Source organism: Callorhinus ursinus, unplaced genomic scaffold (assembly GCF_003265705.2).
Source record: "Callorhinus ursinus isolate GAN/ISIS: 27379988/994484 unplaced genomic scaffold, GSC_fseal_2.0 scaffold11, whole genome shotgun sequence".
NCBI lineage: Eukaryota > Metazoa > Chordata > Mammalia > Carnivora > Otariidae > Callorhinus > Callorhinus ursinus.
Genome location: NW_027397073.1, coordinates 57,182,287 through 57,200,031, shown reverse-complemented (window position 1 = coordinate 57,200,031; position 17,745 = coordinate 57,182,287). Strand labels below are relative to the sequence as shown.

Genomic DNA, 17,745 nt, shown 5'->3' with positions numbered 1-17,745 from the left:
TAGTGAAGAACAACATTAAACTCTACTTCCTACTTAAAAGAGATGACTTACTAAATGCAATTATTGCTACATTTGCGTGCATTAACGAAGAACTTTACAGTTACACAAAAGTACACATAAACGTGTTTTATCTAAAATCCAAATCAGAATAATGTTTTGCAGTGTGAATCCTGACTAGGGCACATTCTTACCCCGTTGTAACATGAATCAGCAAATCTAAACTCTTAGACTGCTGTCCAACACCACCACCTGCAAAGGGTGTCCATTAAAATGACCAAGTTCCAATGTGAATGTTTACTCGTCAACACCTTCCCACTCTTCCTTCAAAATAAGAAGTAGAATTCTTGCTGATGCTTAATGGAACAAATGTCTTTCACTCATCGGAAAATTTACTAAGCACTTCTCCAGAAAAAGAAGTATCCACATGTGTGCATCACCATTTTATCTTTGGTGCCAAGGGAGCCCCTGAGGCTGACAAGGTTTAAGTTATTCTCCAAGGTCTCCCATTTGTGACAGAGACTTTGTTATTTGGATTTCCCAGCTAGAGTTCCATTCACTAGACACATTTGGCAGAAGAGACATCCATCCATTTCCCATATCTGCTGCTTGGGAAAGGATCAACTGGGGAATGCCCAGTAATCTAGCTCAGGTGTACCCAGAGATAAAGGAGGTAAACTTTAATTAGACTTTAAAAGAAGAGATACAAAGGTGAACTCTCTGTACTTTATAACCAGTCCTCTTAATTGTACTATTCTCACTAGTTAATCACTTTGGGCTGCCACTCTCAAAGACCAACACCCTCACTCATGCAGCCAATGCCCAGTGAGTATTTACTGTGATTCAGACTCTTATGAAACCTTGATTTTAAAAAGAAAATTTAAAACTACATGCAAACCTGATGGCATCCATGGATCAGAAGTTGGTTTGGTCAAGGTGTTCACCTGCTCCCAGTTGAAATCATCATCTTCAGCTTGACTATATCCACAGGTGCTATATGGCTCATCAAAAAGGCAACCACCTAAAATGTAAAAGAATGAATAGTAATGTAAGCAATGACTAGACCTCTGGAATAAGCTATGATAATTACAGGTAACTGTAAACCTACTCAATACCACACTAAATTTGATTTGACCTTTGTGTCCAGGTACTATGGATCTTGACCCTATCGTACCCTAAATGCTAAGTGCTGACCAACCTGAGTCTTAACCATGCCTTGCATACTGCTATACTATACTGTTCCTCCAAAGAATCCAATGTGTGTATAATCCAAATGAAAGTAGACCTAAGCAAATTTATAATTCTTATTTGCAGATTTGCAGGAATCTGGAATCATTGATCTTGTGTTCAAAACTTTAATAGGCTTGCCCTAGGTACTCAACATGTTTTCAATAGAAAAACATAATTACGTTCTCTCTTAATTTTTTAAGAGAGAAATGCTTTCACCATAACACTGGCACAATGTCAGGGGAAAAAATGTAGTAGAGACCATGAATGTCGCTTGCAAAATATTTTTTCAAAGAATTATTCTAAATCTAAGATAAAAACAGGTTTCACTTAAATACTTTGGAGATTTGAGGTCTTAACATTAAAAGAGATTATAAATTTGCTTATAGTCCACACAATTTTTAAAGGCAAGAATAAATTCAAAACTAAACATGTGGTAAACATCTGCTTAATTTTGGTGCTAGAAATGAAGCTACTTAAAGAAACAAAGAATAAAAGAAGATGCAGTTTTACAAAGCAATTCAGCTGTTTCAGCATCCTGGGGCACATTGATGACTTTAAGTCCCACCCACAACCTCTTAAATGTCTCCAGTTACTTTGAATTATTATAGTATCACATCTTTTCACCAGTGTTTCACATTGTGAAAGGGGGTGATTATGTTGATCATATTATTATGAAAATTCTGATATCCATTATATAATGCTATTACTTATATTAATTAAAACTATTAATTATAAATACTTTCCAATGATGAGAATTAAGGGTTCTGGTCAGGAAAATACAAAAATAAGAATATTATTGCACTATGTCTGCAGTGTATGCCCTGGCAGCAAGAAGAAAAATAAAATAGCAATTGTTCAAACTCAGAGGTAAAGACAGATGTTAGAGGTTACCTGGGCCAACTTCCATCCAAATGCTTACATAAACTCTACAACCTTCTAGACAGCTAGACAGCTTTGAACAGGTGAGGCACTCAGAAAATTTAGAAATGCATCCCTACCTAGTAGACAATTCCCCCTTTAAAAAGGCCCAAATTCTGCTTCTTCAAATGTATACTCATTTATCTTAGCTCTACCCTATGAAGAAACAGTACAAAAAACTCAGCTCTCACATAGGAAAGCTGATTATTTAAAAGAGCTGTCATGGTCTAAGTCTTCTGTTTTCCAGGAAAAACATGTTTTGCTGCCCCCAATTCCTCCTACTGGAAGGTTTTCTGATTTTCACTGCCCTGGTGGGTGTTCTCTGGATATCCCCCGTGACAATGGCTGGAGCCAGAATTCAATTGGCAACTGCTCTGGACCTCATGCTCTTTCATGGGAGACTGGTGGTCCATTCCGAGCTTCTGTGAGCCTGACGTCCCATACGTCTTTTTCAGACCACTGCCATTGGGCCGTTTCCCCTCTCTTGTAATAAGGGAAGTGACTTTCTGGATTTGAACTCAGGGCTGTACATGGATCCTTACTAAACCCCATCTCATTGTTTTCCATGCATTACTCCAGCCTGTTGAGAGCTTTCGTAATCCTGTTTTTATCATTCAGGTGTTAGTTATCCTACCTAGACTTGGGTTATCTGCCAATTTGATAAGCATACATTCTATATCTGCCTCCAAACTGCTGATAAAAAAATGTCAAACAGGACAGAATTAAGGGAACTCAGATCATTTCAGAAAGTCTCTCCCAGCTTTCTAGCTCTGTCTAGAGCTAGGTTGTTAGCTCCAGGCATGATGGTGAAATTAGTGACCCTGGACACAGTCTTCTAACAGAACTGGTCAATTAAACATTCTACTGAGAACAGAAACTCATTACAAAGATACAGCACTAACTCAATATTTCACCTTGACCACAACTGGTAATTTATACTTCCCTCCTACTCAGCTTTAACAAGCTCAGAAACAAAGTGGATTTGTTTCAAAGCACATAATACTACTAACTTTCTAATTTGGGGTGAGAAATGTTAGAAGACTATGCAAACATCTATAGGAACTATTTTCCCTTGGTTGCAAACCCTAATTGTAGAAATGTAGAAAATACCTTCAATACTGGATGTAGAAAATACCTTCAATACTGGAAGACAGGCTCAAAGAGCAGTAGCACTAATATTCAGACAGAAAGAAACCACCATGAATTTTGACAAAAAAGGGCCCCCCTCAATGGAAACATAGATAGCACTTTGATGAAAGTCCTGCAGTGCAATCCTAAACAGTGAAAAATAGCTATAGGCGACCACCGCACAACTCAATGCTGCTTAGAGATCTGGTTTACAAAACAACCACTGGCCCTGAAGATATAACCAAACATAAATGCAAAGGCATGCATGGCTGACAGGAAACCCCAAAGGCTAACACAACGCTGGTATAAGGATACAATTTCCCATTATATAAAGCTGTTTTTACCACTCGAAAGGAAACATAAAACGTATGATACGGTTCTTTCTGGACCCATGTATGATTATCAAACCACTGGAAAATGGGAGAGACTATGAATTTCCCATCGCCCAAACATATATCCCCCTGCACACCAATTTTCAAAGCCATCACTGGCCTTCATCCAACAGATGTGAGACCCTAAAAATAGCAAAGGTGGTTTACTGAGCTAAAATGAGATGAAATTAACATGTTTACATCTCAATTAAAATAACCAATTAAAGAGAGAACAATTAAATTTTGGTTTGCAAGGCAGCTTTGTGCAGTAGCGAAGTGAATAGGGTCCAACATTTGGCACATCCCCATTCTGCCACTGCTAGCTTTGTGACTGTAGACAAACAGCTTTGGCTCTCTGAATCCTGGTTTCTCCAGCTATAAAATGGAGATAAAACATACCTCACATAGTGTTTCTGACGATTCAGTTAGATAAATGTAAAGTTAGTGTACGACGGTGTCAGCCATGTTCAACCAGGATCAGTTATTACTGGTTCTTAAATCCTTCTTACGACAATTACCCTCATGGGTTCATTTCGTTACAAACAGTTGGAATATGTAATCAGAAAATTTAAAAGTGTGTGTCACAAGAAGGTGAAGAGCCATGAGCACTGAGGCAGACACACTCCTGTGGGCTCCTCTATGGAGCAACTGTAGGAGCAAAGAACAGAGGGCTGCGAGGTTTCTTAAGTAAATGCTTTGGGGCCAATGAAGAATGTGACAAGGAAGCCAAGTCCCCTAAAACGCAGTAAAATGAAGCATTTCCAAAAATAAGGCTCCTTGATTTTCACAATAACACAGCTTTTGTACAGCAACATACGGGGATGTGGTCAGCAATACACTGGCCAAGGTTTCTCCCAAGTTGTCTTACTTGGACTGCTGCCCAAAAGCTCATGACTGGACTATATTCCTCCATCAAATCAAATTAAATGATTTCTCTTCTGTGGAGAGGAATCAGTACTAAACCAAAAGTCATGCACAAGATGGAGGAAAGGTGATGCAAGCCAGGTGGGATGGTCTGTCTCCACCATCCACATTCTTTCTCTCCCTCCTGCTGCCCCTCTAGCTCCCCTTCCCTCGACCCACTCACCGCCCCCTCCCCCTCCCTCTCCCACACACACATACACGTACACACCAACACACATGTGCATGTGCCCTCATCAGACATTGGGAAAGACTTTTCCTCAGCAAATTTGAATACACCACACAACATGTGCTGGTTGAAGAGTGAGGTATTGTGCAAAAGGAAGTGTGTCCATGGATGTCAAATACTCAGGTAACTGACAACAATGATTTCTGTACAAGACTGATGACTTCGTGGCTTGCTCCAGGACACGCAGCGCAACACCATGACATGAACGCTAAATTAACAAAATCAAAGGAAAGTAAAAGTTCAAAAGCAAGGGAAGTAAAGCAAAGGAAAAAAGGAATAGAAGATTATACTAGGAATAGGCCTAGAACTCCACCATCACTGCCAAGTAATATGTCACTAGCCACATTTACCGGAAGTTAGCCACAAAGTTCACTTTAAGCTCTGTGGTAGCCAGTACGAAGAGAAAGATATCACTGATTACACAGTTCTCAGTATCTATGAGACTATGATATTAGTACCAAAACTAATAATGGGGGCTGGGGCGCCTGGGTGGCTCATTCATTAAGCGTCTGCCTTCGGCTCAGGTCATGATCCCAGGGTCCTGGGATCGAGCCCCGCATTGGGCTCCCTGCTCGGCGGGAAGCCTGCTTCTCCCTCTCCCCCCAACCCCCACTTGTGTTCCCTCTCTCGCTGTGTCTCTGTCAAATAAATAAAATCTTAAAAGAAAAAAAAACCAATAATGGGGACTAAATGTGATAAGGGCTCACTTATTGAGGGTTCCTTTAATCCTCATACCAAACCTATAAGATAGATACTATGATCCTCGTTTCACAGATATAGAAACTGGAGCACAGAGGGCTGGTTATATAGCTCACACAGGTCTTACAGCTGGAAGACAGTGGAGCAGAGATTTGAACTCAGGCATCTCATCTTGAGAGCCTACATTCCTAACACTATGTGATAGTATCTCCCAAGCTGAAAACCCAAAAGAAACTTGACTACTTTTAATCCTAAATACAGAGAGAACTGTCCTCCCTAGTAAGAAGCAAACAACATAAGTTAATGAAGAGTTCTCAAAAGAAACCACCATAATAAAATGGGTCTTAGGGTCTATTTAGTAACATGTTACGGGAGCATGTCCCCAAACTTTGATTCAGTAAACTTGATTTTGTGGGAGCTCAGTGCATTCTAGGATTAAAGCTATAATATTCTTTAAAATGGTTTTTATGAATATTCTTTCTCTCAAAAAAAAGTCTTAATGGGCTACCATGAGTTTGTGTACTTACTCCCCCACTAAAAATTGCAACTAGTCTGTGCTATGACTAACGTGTAGAGCCAGATGCTTTTTAGAAACCAGATGAAATGGCATCAGGCCTAATATATTTTTTTCACAAAAATTGCAGAGTTAAAAAAAAAAAACAGGTGCATGAAAGCCTATAGATAGTGTAGGAATTCTGCTGAAAAGTAATTTTGGTTATAACTCTATCTTAGTCATCTCAGTACTCTCTAGAACTGGTATATTGTAGGCACCCAATCAATGCTTTTTAGAAAAATGGGTAATGAATTCCCCAAGTCTATGCAGAATTTGGCTGAAACAATTTTGGCTGGAAATGTTTAAAAGAAGTGTAATGTAGGGGACGCCTGGTTAGTTGGTTAAGCGTCTGCCTTCAGGCTCAGGTCATGATCCTGGGGTCCTGGGATAGAGCCGCACGTCAGGTTCCCTGCTCAGTAGGGAGTCTGCTTCTCTCTCTCCCTCCCCCCAACTTGTGCTCTCTCTCCCTCTCTCTTACTCATTCTCTCTAATAAATAAAAATCTTTAATTAAAAAAAAGTGTAATGTAATACCCACTTGAACAATGAAAGAAATCTCAATATAGCCCCACAAAACACCCAGGCCATCCTTGTGTATTCCAAGATGAATAAGCTACAAATGTGACAAAATCAGTGAACATGTTCGTTTTTTATTATGGTTGAAAACTAAGCTGGTTAAATGTCAATTAAGTCTCCACAAATTATGGCTTTTGCTTTAGAAAAGTTGAACTCTTTTTTTTTTTTTTGGCAATAATTAGATAGCAAGGCTAGTTGTCTATAAAGGTCATTCTTGATTTATGAAAATAAAATACTGTAATTTGCATATTGAAGGGAATTTATCTTTCTTCTTTCTTTGGCATAGCATAGAATTATTCAGTAGATGCAAGAATAGTATTATATCATTAAGATAGAAGCTGTAATGGAGAGGATGGTCCACTTTTTCCCCAAAGGAAACCTTATAAGATCTTTCGCATGACTATTCTCAATCATACTGAAGCATCAGGCCTGGAGAACAGACAAAGGAAAACAAACTGACAAGGGTTAGAGCCCATTTAGAGTAGTATTTAATTTTATTTATTTTATTTTTATCTTATTATTGAAGTATAATTAACATACAGTATATTAGTTTCAGGTGTACAATATAATGATTTAACAATTCTATACATTGTGACCCACATGGATCATGACATGTTGACCCAGCACACATACGTGCATATTTTACAAACCAAATTTATCTCTCCTGAGATATACTGATATTGTTTATCACTGTTCAATTTGGTTTTGGAAAAGCCTAGTCCAGATCCACTAAACTGACTTCAGGATCCTTCAAAAGTTGCTACCTGAAGTCTTTAAGGTTTGGGAATGAGAACCATTATCTGGGACTGTTTATATGTCCTGAAGTTACTAATCAACACTACTATGTGAGAACCCTACTAAGGCAGGCAGAGGACAACCTGTGATCTAGAAAGTTCTCTGGCATTAACAGCCACCATTTTGTGGACATCGGCCATGAGCCAGCCAGATTCTGCTGAAGGCAACATATAGGCATTATTTCACTTACTCTTTACAACCAGTACGAGACTTTCCTCTCAATTCAAAGAAACTGTTATATAACAAAACCATGCATATGTTTACATGTATTATTTGATCTTAAAACCCCTAAAGGCAAGCATTGATATCCTTTATGCCAGCTATCAATGCATTATGTCTCAGTCCTAAATTCACTTTTCCTTGCTTGCTCTGCAAAACTATATCCAAGTCCTCTAATTACATTTCCTGTCCCAGGGGGCAAGACAGTAAGCTTTAACAGTAGAGGGTTCTAGAGAGGCACTGTGGGAGGAAGGGGTGGTCTCGTAAGTCTCCCTGGAAGGCTCCTCAGCCCACAGGGTTTCTCCAGACCCACAGTGCAGGAGCTTTCCCAGTGCCTGGCTTGATAGGTGCATGGTGGTGGGCAGCACCCCACAGAGTAGCTTATCCCAGCACCACCTGAGCAGTTTTGTAGCGGAGCGCCTCCCAGAGAGATACCACCCATGAATAGCTTCCACGGCTACACTAAAGGACACATTTCCTCGGAGCTCCATTGGTGTGGTCCCACAGCAACTTTCTTGCCATCCCCCGAGCCCTGGATCTCAGCTCTAGAAGGATCTCCTCCTGGACCCCGATTTCTTCCCTAGAGCAGCGGCTGCTCCTCATATTTGCTATTCCTTTATTCTCAGAGCTCTCTTTACCTTGTGTTAGCCAATTTCCTGTATTCCAATCCACTGTTAACTATTCTTTAAATGAAACTCTCCCTGTTCCAGTTACTGTGTGGTTTCTGTCTTCTGACTAGAAATTCATCAACACATCCCTGTTTTTACAAATGGGAGTTTGGAGTGGTCAAATATCTTGTCCAAAGTCACAGAGAGTTAAATGTAGGGCTAGAAGTTCACCCAAGGTCTGAGTCCAAAGCTCATACTCTTTCCAGTCTGCACCTTTTTACCCTGAATGCACCTCTATAAAGTAAACAATGTGTAATATTTATATAATATAAATATTGTTGCATGAATCACATTGCAAATAAGCTCCTCAAAGTGCTGTTTCTAAGAAGCCTGTGGAGGACAATCAAATGTTAATTTCATAAACTTATAAGATACATACACGTTTGAACTGCTCTGCCTTTAACAGGTTAAATTGACTTACACACTCTAGCAATCAAGTTCATCTTGTTATAATTACAGTCCATTTAAAGTTATTTTGTGAAAAGACTGCAGTACTCCTTGAGGAGATTTCTGGAACATTTTTCTCATTTGTTCTAAATACAGAATGACCCCATTTAAGGCAGCCTTTACCAAATGCATAAAGTATTAAATAGGTCTCTCTACAGAGAGGGCAAATCGAAAACTAATGCTAAAGTACCTCACAAAGAAATTAATGTTATATGTTCTGTTTTCCTAAAATACATGTAATCTCAGGTGGTCTTATCCACTTATTTCAAATTAAAACTGTCAGATAGATGGCTATAAATTAATACATTTCAAACTATAAACAGAAAGTGAGCTATAATATACACAATTGTTTTAAGCATTAAAAAAACCCACACCAACATAGCAAAGCCACTGCTTTCTTCTTATAAATCAATCTCAGTGACATCTATGTTTAATTGCCTGCCAAACAATGCAAGTATATAAAGCCTTTTAAACTTTGAGTGCCCTGGTGATGGTTAGTGAATCAGACACTAAGCATGATAGAAATGCTCTTCTACATAATTGAATCTAGGAAGCAGTTTTTACACATCGCACAGGCATTTAAACACCTAATGCTATGCTCTATTATAAAAAGTGCTATTTGCCAATGGATATATTTTCTATAAGTCAAAAGAAATGAGTTGTCTTGTTCTGAAAGTTTCTATGGCTTATTATACTTATTGCTCACTTCATTTTATAACCATCTATTGATTCCTAATTTTAAAAAAGGCCTGATTGCAACAAACAACAATGCATTTTTCTTATTGATCTTAAAATATTTTTTTTCCAATGGGTAACAGTGTCTTTTTTATTCCCAAATATTGTAAAGATGCATCCAAATCATTAGGGACCTGCCCCAGTTTTCTATTCACAAATAAGTACCTTCTAGAATTGCTACAGGATTTAATTAAACCACTCCTACAAACTCCCTATAAATTTGAGTCTACCTGAATCTAACACTGGTCCTCTTATTGTCCACACCAATATTGAAAACTACAGTATGAAAAACAGTTGTCTACATCCCTCATAGCAACAGGAATAAAAAAGGAAAACAAAATGATAGACTGTCTCCAAGAACTGTCTAGGGGAGAAGATGGTAAAATCTAGATGAGCATTTATCACTTCATCTTCAGAGTTGCCTGGGTCCTGGCTCCCACCCTGGAGCAGCGGTTCTAAAAGTGGATCCCTGGACCAGCAGTACCACCTGGGATCTTGTTAGAAATGCAAATTCTCAGGCCCCGCCCCCAACCTCCTAAATGAGAAACTCTGGGGTGGGGTCTTGTATTTTAACAAGCCAGACCTCCAGGTGATTCTGGTACCTACTAATGTATGATAACCACTGTTCCAGACCGACCTATTTAACCAGACTCTTCTGGGAGCAGCCCTGGGAATCTGTGCTTTTAAAAAAATTCCCAGAATAATCTAATCATTGACCCAATTTTAGAAAAGTGCTCCAGATCAGTGGCTTTAAACATTTTTAAGAAGGTATTATTTTTTTAAAAAGGCACATTTTAAAAAGGCACAATCATCCTATGTTTACTTATTTGCAAACTATATAATGCAGATTATTATAGACACACACAGCTGACCTTTTCAAGCACAAACTACAAACTAAATATAAATTGAAGTTCAAATATTTTCTTCCATGAACAAAGGGATTGTACTATACACCTCAAAGGGTGTGGAGATAGCCTTTTGGAGATCACTGCTCTAAATAAGTCCTTTTAGTCATAAATATCTCTCAGGTGAATAAGGGCAACAGAATAACACTGCTTGATCAAAGTGTTGAATTCCATGCTCTAATTTCATGCTAAGAAACCCCCAATCTGTCATTCTTCTCCTAACTGGAACTGCTCAACAAGAGCAGATATCCTAGGTAGAAAATGATCCTGGTTGTTGGTCAGAGAAACCCAGGAAATTAATAAAAAAACAGAATTTCATTTTATGCCCAGTAGTGCTCCTGCCAGTTTAGTGTGATTTACAAATCCATCTCTTGATGATTTTATTAGCACCAAATCATTATCTGGGAAAGCCAATAAAATAAACTCCTGAATTCACCAGTATGCAGTACAGCCAAGCCATGTTATTCAGCTAAAACAGGCGGCCAATTGTTTATTTTCACTGGATACTGATTAACCTAAACTCCACTAAATGTATTTTCCTCAATGAACATTTTTTTTTCTACACATCACGCTCATTGGGTAGAATCAAATTACAAGGAAAAAGTAAATATAATTTCCTATATCCTCTTGGTAAAACATTCATTCCAATTTCCTATCATTAGGTGTGTAATTATTCTAACACAAAAATTGGTAACTTGTAAGACTGACTCTATTTAATTGGAATCTGAGACCCAGGATACATTAAGTCCTGGATCTGTCAACTACCTATTCTGTCTTAGGACAACTCACAGACTGTGTCTTGCTCTCTGTATGAAAAGGGGAGATGCAAGGCTCACATCACAGGACGAATTAATGTACATGATTTCAAGGATGAAAATGGCGGGGATTATAAAATAGAAGTCTTCCATTTAGTTCAAGAGCGTAAGGCTCATATGGCCCAATGAGCTGGAAGTGAGAAACAGGAACTGTTGGCCTCCACCCCACCCATCAGCCACTATTCCTTTATCTCTTGTGCCTTTCTTAAAGTGCACATCACAATGGGTTCGGTATAATTCTCGCATCCAAAGATGTACAATTTTTTCTTTATCCAACATGGGTCCAAAATACAAGTCTCCTACCAATATGGTGCTCAAATGAGGAAAGAGCCTCTATTCCAGTGCCAACGGTCAGGGAGTGGCTCTGTTGGGCTTACTGAGAAACAGTACACTGGTCTTCAACTCAGAAGTTCCCTAAAGGATTTTTGGGGGGCAATTCTGACCTTAGACAAAACCCTGAGGATTTATGTCCTATAGAAGATATGACTCTTTTGTATTATTTATTACCTATCTCCTAGGGCAATGGTGTAGGTTGAACTTGGTGGGGTATGTGAAAGCATACTCACTGTTACAAGATGATGAACATCAAAGAAAGCCATATCCATGTTTGGTGCATGCTATCTGAAACATGAAATTAAAGTGACAGACACCTCTTTGTGGTTACTGTCTATGGCGGCTGCTGGCACCACAAACCAGAAGCTCAAGCCAAAAACCTATGGGTCAACCACCTCTCTGCCTAACACCTTACCCCCGAAACACCTTCTCAGATGTTTTTCCTGCCATTCCCACTACTCCCACCATAACGAAACTTGAGTTTCAGCTCATGTCCCTACTGACCTTGACCCATAATATCTAGACTTTGCCCTGTGCAGTATATGCTACACATGACCAGCAAGCTGACCTTTTATGAAACACACAACTAAAAATGGTCTCTCCTTACTTACAACTATTCATGGGCCCCTCACTGCCCATGGAATAATATTCAAATGTCATCATCTGACATATGAGGTTTTCTCGATTTGAACCTTGTCAACTTTATCTTCATTTCTTGCCACCATTTCCTGTAACAGTAAACCCCAGTAATTTCTGACTATTTGTAGATTCACTCCAAGGACCGTGTTACCCACATGCCACATGTTTGCACACACCATCCCTGCACCCACCCCGAGTCTGTTCATTGTTCAAATGCCAGCTCAGATGCTACCTCTCCTGCGTACCCATTTCTGATTCCTCTTCACAGATAAAATAAATCCCTCCTTCCTATGTACCATCACTGCAAAATATATAGGTGTCCTTATCATCCCATATAGCAAAATGATTGTGGGCATGTTTGTCTTCTCACACTGCATCCTGAGCTCCATGGGTCTAGACAATGCTTTACCTCTGTATCCTCAGTCCTAGAGAGGTGCCTGTTACTCATTAAATACCTGCTGGATTTAATGGAATTTTGTTAAGTTTTCTATAACAAAGGTAAGCACAAAAACCATTTACTGTTCTACTTTATTAGAAAGGAACACTGAAGGAAAAAAATACTAATGGATTCTATTCACTCAATACTCTGACTATACCAGGAGAAGAAGAAATCCTGATTCTAGAGTTCTTTCTTGCCTTTTTGATCTGATTCGGGGCATCTCCTTCTCTCCCTCTTCCCTCCTTCCCTGTCTGCCCAATTCCTCTCAAATGTGGACCCATGTGCCAGGCACAGGAAGGGAGGAAGGGAGAGGGGGTTTGAAGAAATACACAGAGAACAAAAAAGAAATCCTTGTCCTCAGGGAAGGCAATGGGGGAGGGGGGGTTCAGGAAGTTGTTATAAAGGGGAAATGATGAAAAATGCTGTAGGAGTCAAGAGAAAGACCCAAAACTCATCCTGAAGGCCTCCTGTCCCTAAATGGTCCAGATAAAAAGAAAACAGAGTGTCAGCAACTAGATGTGAGAATCTAAAATATCCATGGCCTGTTATTCTAAGAATCTGCATAATAAGGCTGTTATTTGGCAGACCTCAGCATAAGTCAACCAAAAGCATACGGATTTTCAGTGTATCACACTGGAACTCTGGTTTAATGCCTCCATCAGTTGTTTTGATTTTATGTTTTAAACATAAAAAGAATGCTAATGATTACATGTTATATATCTTTCACCTTCATGAAATGTAAAAGTAGTGAATAAGGAAGCAATATCAAACTTCAATTTGTGGGCCATAAAGAAAATAAACTTGGAAGTAAAATAGTTCACTGTATAAATTTTTAAACTAGGAAGCTATATTCTCTAAGCGAAGAACAATACGTACATAATGTAAGAAGGGCTGTGAATCAGCTTTCCTTGCAGTCATTGCACATGAACAATTAGTTGCTAAAATATGGGGAACTAAGAACATGAACCTTTCTCAAGGTTGACACAACTGAAGCGTCTTTTTTTTTTTTTATAAATGAGTATATACTCAATATTCTATGTCCCTTTTTAGCAGGTACTATTTTGCCACTGGCTAAAGAGAATGAGTAGTCTAAGGGAACAACCCTGGATGAGGAAGCCGGAAGTCTGGGTCCTGGTCCTGCCCCTGCCTGCATGTGGCTTTGGGCAAGGCAACCAGCTGGCCGTGTGGAGATACAGTGGCCAGCATATAGATGAACCATCAAAAAGACCTGAGGTGAGCCTCAAGCCTATCCATTTAGAAGCTCTCCTCACATACTCATTTGTAAAAGCATCTATCTTCTAGAATAATGTAAGAATTAAACTTTGTATATGTGTGTGTATTCACAGACACACATTTATATTATCTATTTGCCTACCTACCGAACTTTCCATTCCCCTACTCCACTTCCCTTCTGTCTAGTAAATAGGTAAATGTTGCTCCCTTTCCTTTCTGCTCCTCAGTGTCTGATCTATATAAAATAGTGTAGATAAATTAAGTCACGGTTCTTTCAGTGTGACGCTCAGACCCTTGGGCTCCCTTAGATTGTGAAGGTGAGCCTACTGCAGGCCTTCCTAAACCCTGCTTCAACCTCATATATTCAACATTCATTTAAATATTGGTGTTTCATGGGCAATAAAAGAAGTGTACCATAAAAAGTTAACATTTAACAATATTTGATAACTTCAGATCTAGATGATGTCTAAGGTAAGATTTCCATCCTAAGATTATACATTCTATGATTTTTCTCTCTCTTCTCATAATTGCAAGACTTCTTTATCAGGAACATGACGGAGGTGAAAATCTGTCAGTGTGTATCCAGGTGTATGGTTAGGAGGGGTCTGACTGTAATATAAAAACTAAGAAAAATAATGTTAAATAATACAAGCAAAAAGGACAGCAGAGCTCAACTGTAAAGAAAGAAGGTTAAGGCAGAGGGGGTGAAGAGGTAAAAAGATATGAATATCCATGTGATGGCTGGCCAGGTTCCTGCCCTAGGAAAGCAGAGAACACAAATTCACAGGACTGAGCATCCACTATTCTCAAATCTGTGTGGGCTGGAACTGATTTGGGGTGACGATCGCCATCCCATTCAACCTCAAAATGATCCACACCCTATTTGCCAAAAGGATTTGAGAATATCTCATATAAGTTCAGCAGAACTCTTCTCAACCTGCCCCACTCCTTAGCAGCTGCTTACTCATGTCTAAAAGTATCTGAATCAGTTTATGTTTTTCACCACAAGAAAGAGGCTCAAAATCTAAAACTCAAACACTATGAAAATGGATTCATATGACCAGTCCTGTAATCACATCTACTCCAGTAAAAATATTTATTTAGACCATATTTAGGGCCATGCGAACAATCCACACATACAAATAACCAGATGTTAGATATTTCTTATTTTGATAGAGATCACGTAAGGGTATTTAAACACAGGAAGGGCACCTGGGTGGCTCAGATGGTTAAGCGTCTGCCTTCAGCTCAGGTCATGATCCCAGGGTCCTGGGATCGAGTCCCGCATCGGGCTCCCTGCTCCTTGGGAGCCTGCTTCTCCCTCTGCTTCTCTCTCTCTCTCTCTCTCTCTCTCTCCCTCTCTCTCTCTCCTCCTCTGTCTCTCATGAATAAATAAATAAAATCTTTAAAAAAAATAAACAGGAAAAGTTGATAGGGAGCAGGTTCAAAAAAGATAATATCAAATTCAGTGACTTTATAATATATCTGGGATGAGTTCTATTTGCTTAAGAACCTACTCATTAGGATAATTACAAAGCCAAGAGAATAGAGAACTCTGCTGCTCTGGAAGATTTTTAAATTTATTATTATTTTTTTTAATATGGCTGGCTTGTTATAAGCCATGGTCGCTGCGATTAATCAAAGTGTCACTATATAGTTGTTTTGAAGCATCTAAGTATGTAATTTTATACTTGATTAAACATGGCCTGGATCTGTCTTTCTTATGGGATCCTCTTTCAGTTAGCTTATCATTGGCCCTTGGCCATACTGGACACTTACCTACTGGGTACCCCATGAATTGAGAATAAACCCTTGTGGATCAATATAATAGTGACCGGACTTAAGAAATAGTAACCCTTCATGGGGGCAGAAATTTGCCTAGAGGAAACTTCACAGGCCAACTTTATTTCTCTAATATTTAAGCCAATGATCAAATGTGGACTCTGGGACCCAAGCCCCATTGCTAAGAACGAGCTAAGGTTACTGGCGAATTGCCTAGCCTCAGCGCTCCCTGGGAAACACATCTCTGATCAGAGCCTCCTGCCAGAGTTACTGTGTCCCCATTTACAGTACTGATTTTGCCAGGGTAAAACATATGCCCACTTTACCACTGGTTTAGGAAAAAATGAGGGAGTGGGTACCACTTTTCAGCAGCACACCTGACACAAAAGTTCTTGGGTTGGCAGTAAAAACCAAGTTGCATCAAGATCAATTTTTTCTCATACGAGCCATCAATTTCAAAAAGATGTTTATCATAGAAATGCAGACATGACTTTAACCACAGGAGAGCAAAATGTGGCACCATTACTAATAACTCTCAAAAAAGACCTTCATTATACTGAACTTTATGTACTGCTAACATCAAAATTAAAAAATAAAACCCAGGGGAAACCAGACAATTTAATTAGGTCAGAAAAAAAAATTTTTTTTGAAAAAACCCTATTACAGATAAACTGTTAAATCTCTGGATCAACCAAACATTGTACCTTCTTTAGATACTGAGATATTAACCCAAATATAAATCCCAATTCCCAAATCGGGTGGCAAGCCTTCACTTTCCTCATGTGTTCACAGTAGGGCTCCTGAAAACACCAACTTCCCCTGTATCACAAAACAGTTTTTAAAGGTTACTGATCTCCGGTATCCCTGCCATGGCATCATTCTCATTCTGTGTAAGCTTAAGAAAAGGATATAGGCTTTCCTCCTAGCTCAGTGATCCTTAAACACTGGGGAGCTTATAGATCCTTTTGAGAATCTGAACAGAGCTATCCATGATCTGTCTCCCACAACAAATGTGTATACACACAAATTTTATAATTCCTTGAGCTTAAAAAGTTCTTAAGAACATTTAATTCAAGGGCAGTTCAGGGACCACCTGTATCAGAATCACTGGATAATTTCTTCAAACACAGGTCTTGAGCCCCGTCCTAGGTCTTTGGAATCAGAATCGCTGGGGATGAGGTTGGGGCTCTGAGCTTTAGGTCACTTCCTGGTAATTCTGTTGCTGGCTGAAAGCAGGTTAAGATCCTCTGCTCTCTGGGCGCCTGGGTGGCTCAGATGGTTAAGCGTCTGCCTTCGGCTCAGGTCATGATCCCAGGGTCCTGGGATCGAGTCCCGCATCAGGCTCCCTGCTAGGCGGGGAGCCTGCTTCTCCCTCTGCCTCTGCCTCTCTCTCTCTCTCTCTCTGACTTTCATGAATAAATAAATAAAACATTTAAAAAAATTAAAAAAAAAAAAGATCCTCTGCTGTGGCCATTTTCCTTTCCTCTTATGGTAGCAACAGGTTTTGAAACAGATGCTCCCCTGGCACCCACTCACCACTCCCAAGGAGCCCAACCTCTGTCACCTCCACTTGACCTAAGGGCATCTCCCTCAGCATTGTCACCCGCTCTGCACGCTCCACTCACGACCACCCCCGCTTCCATGTACAACCAGCTCCTGGACTCCTGTCTACCTTCACCATCCACTTCCCACCCAACTTCCAGCAAACTGTGGTTCACTCAACCATTAAGACCCATTGCTGCAAAATGTACTAGTTTCCTCTCTGTTCCTGGGTTATCAGCTCCTAAGTCTCCCATGAATGAGATCGCCCTTCTTCTTGCTCCATATGGGGTAAGTCGTGTCCCCCAAGTACATGGTGAACACCCCAGGCTTACTGCAGAAGCAGTGCCTGGCCATCCAGGATGCCCGTGCCTTAACTGCTGGCAGTAAGCCAAAGGATGTCTGTCTTAACATGGCTACGCAGGAACAAGAATCCTGTCATTCCTCCAAGGGCAACGCCAAAAAGACAGTGGAGATCCTCCAAAGTGTTATACAATAAGGAAAATGAAGGCGCCTGGGTGGCTCAGTCGTTAAGCGTCTGCCTTCGGCTCAGGTCATGATCCCAGGGTCCTGGGG

The 17,745-nt window shown here is 39.8% G+C and overlaps 1 protein-coding gene across 5 annotated transcripts in view; it reads right to left on the bottom strand.

Annotated features, from left to right (window-relative positions):
* PTPRM (protein tyrosine phosphatase receptor type M) overlaps window positions 1–17,745 on the bottom strand; it is an 817,256-nt gene that overhangs the window by 623,555 nt on the left and 175,956 nt on the right. For all 5 annotated transcript variants that reach the window (XM_073898518.1, XM_073898514.1, XM_073898515.1 and 2 more), the window contains exon 2: window positions 896–1,018. In XM_073898518.1, coding sequence (XP_073754619.1) covers window positions 896–1,018 — 123 coding nt within the window. The remainder of the gene's footprint in view (window positions 1–895; window positions 1,019–17,745) is intronic.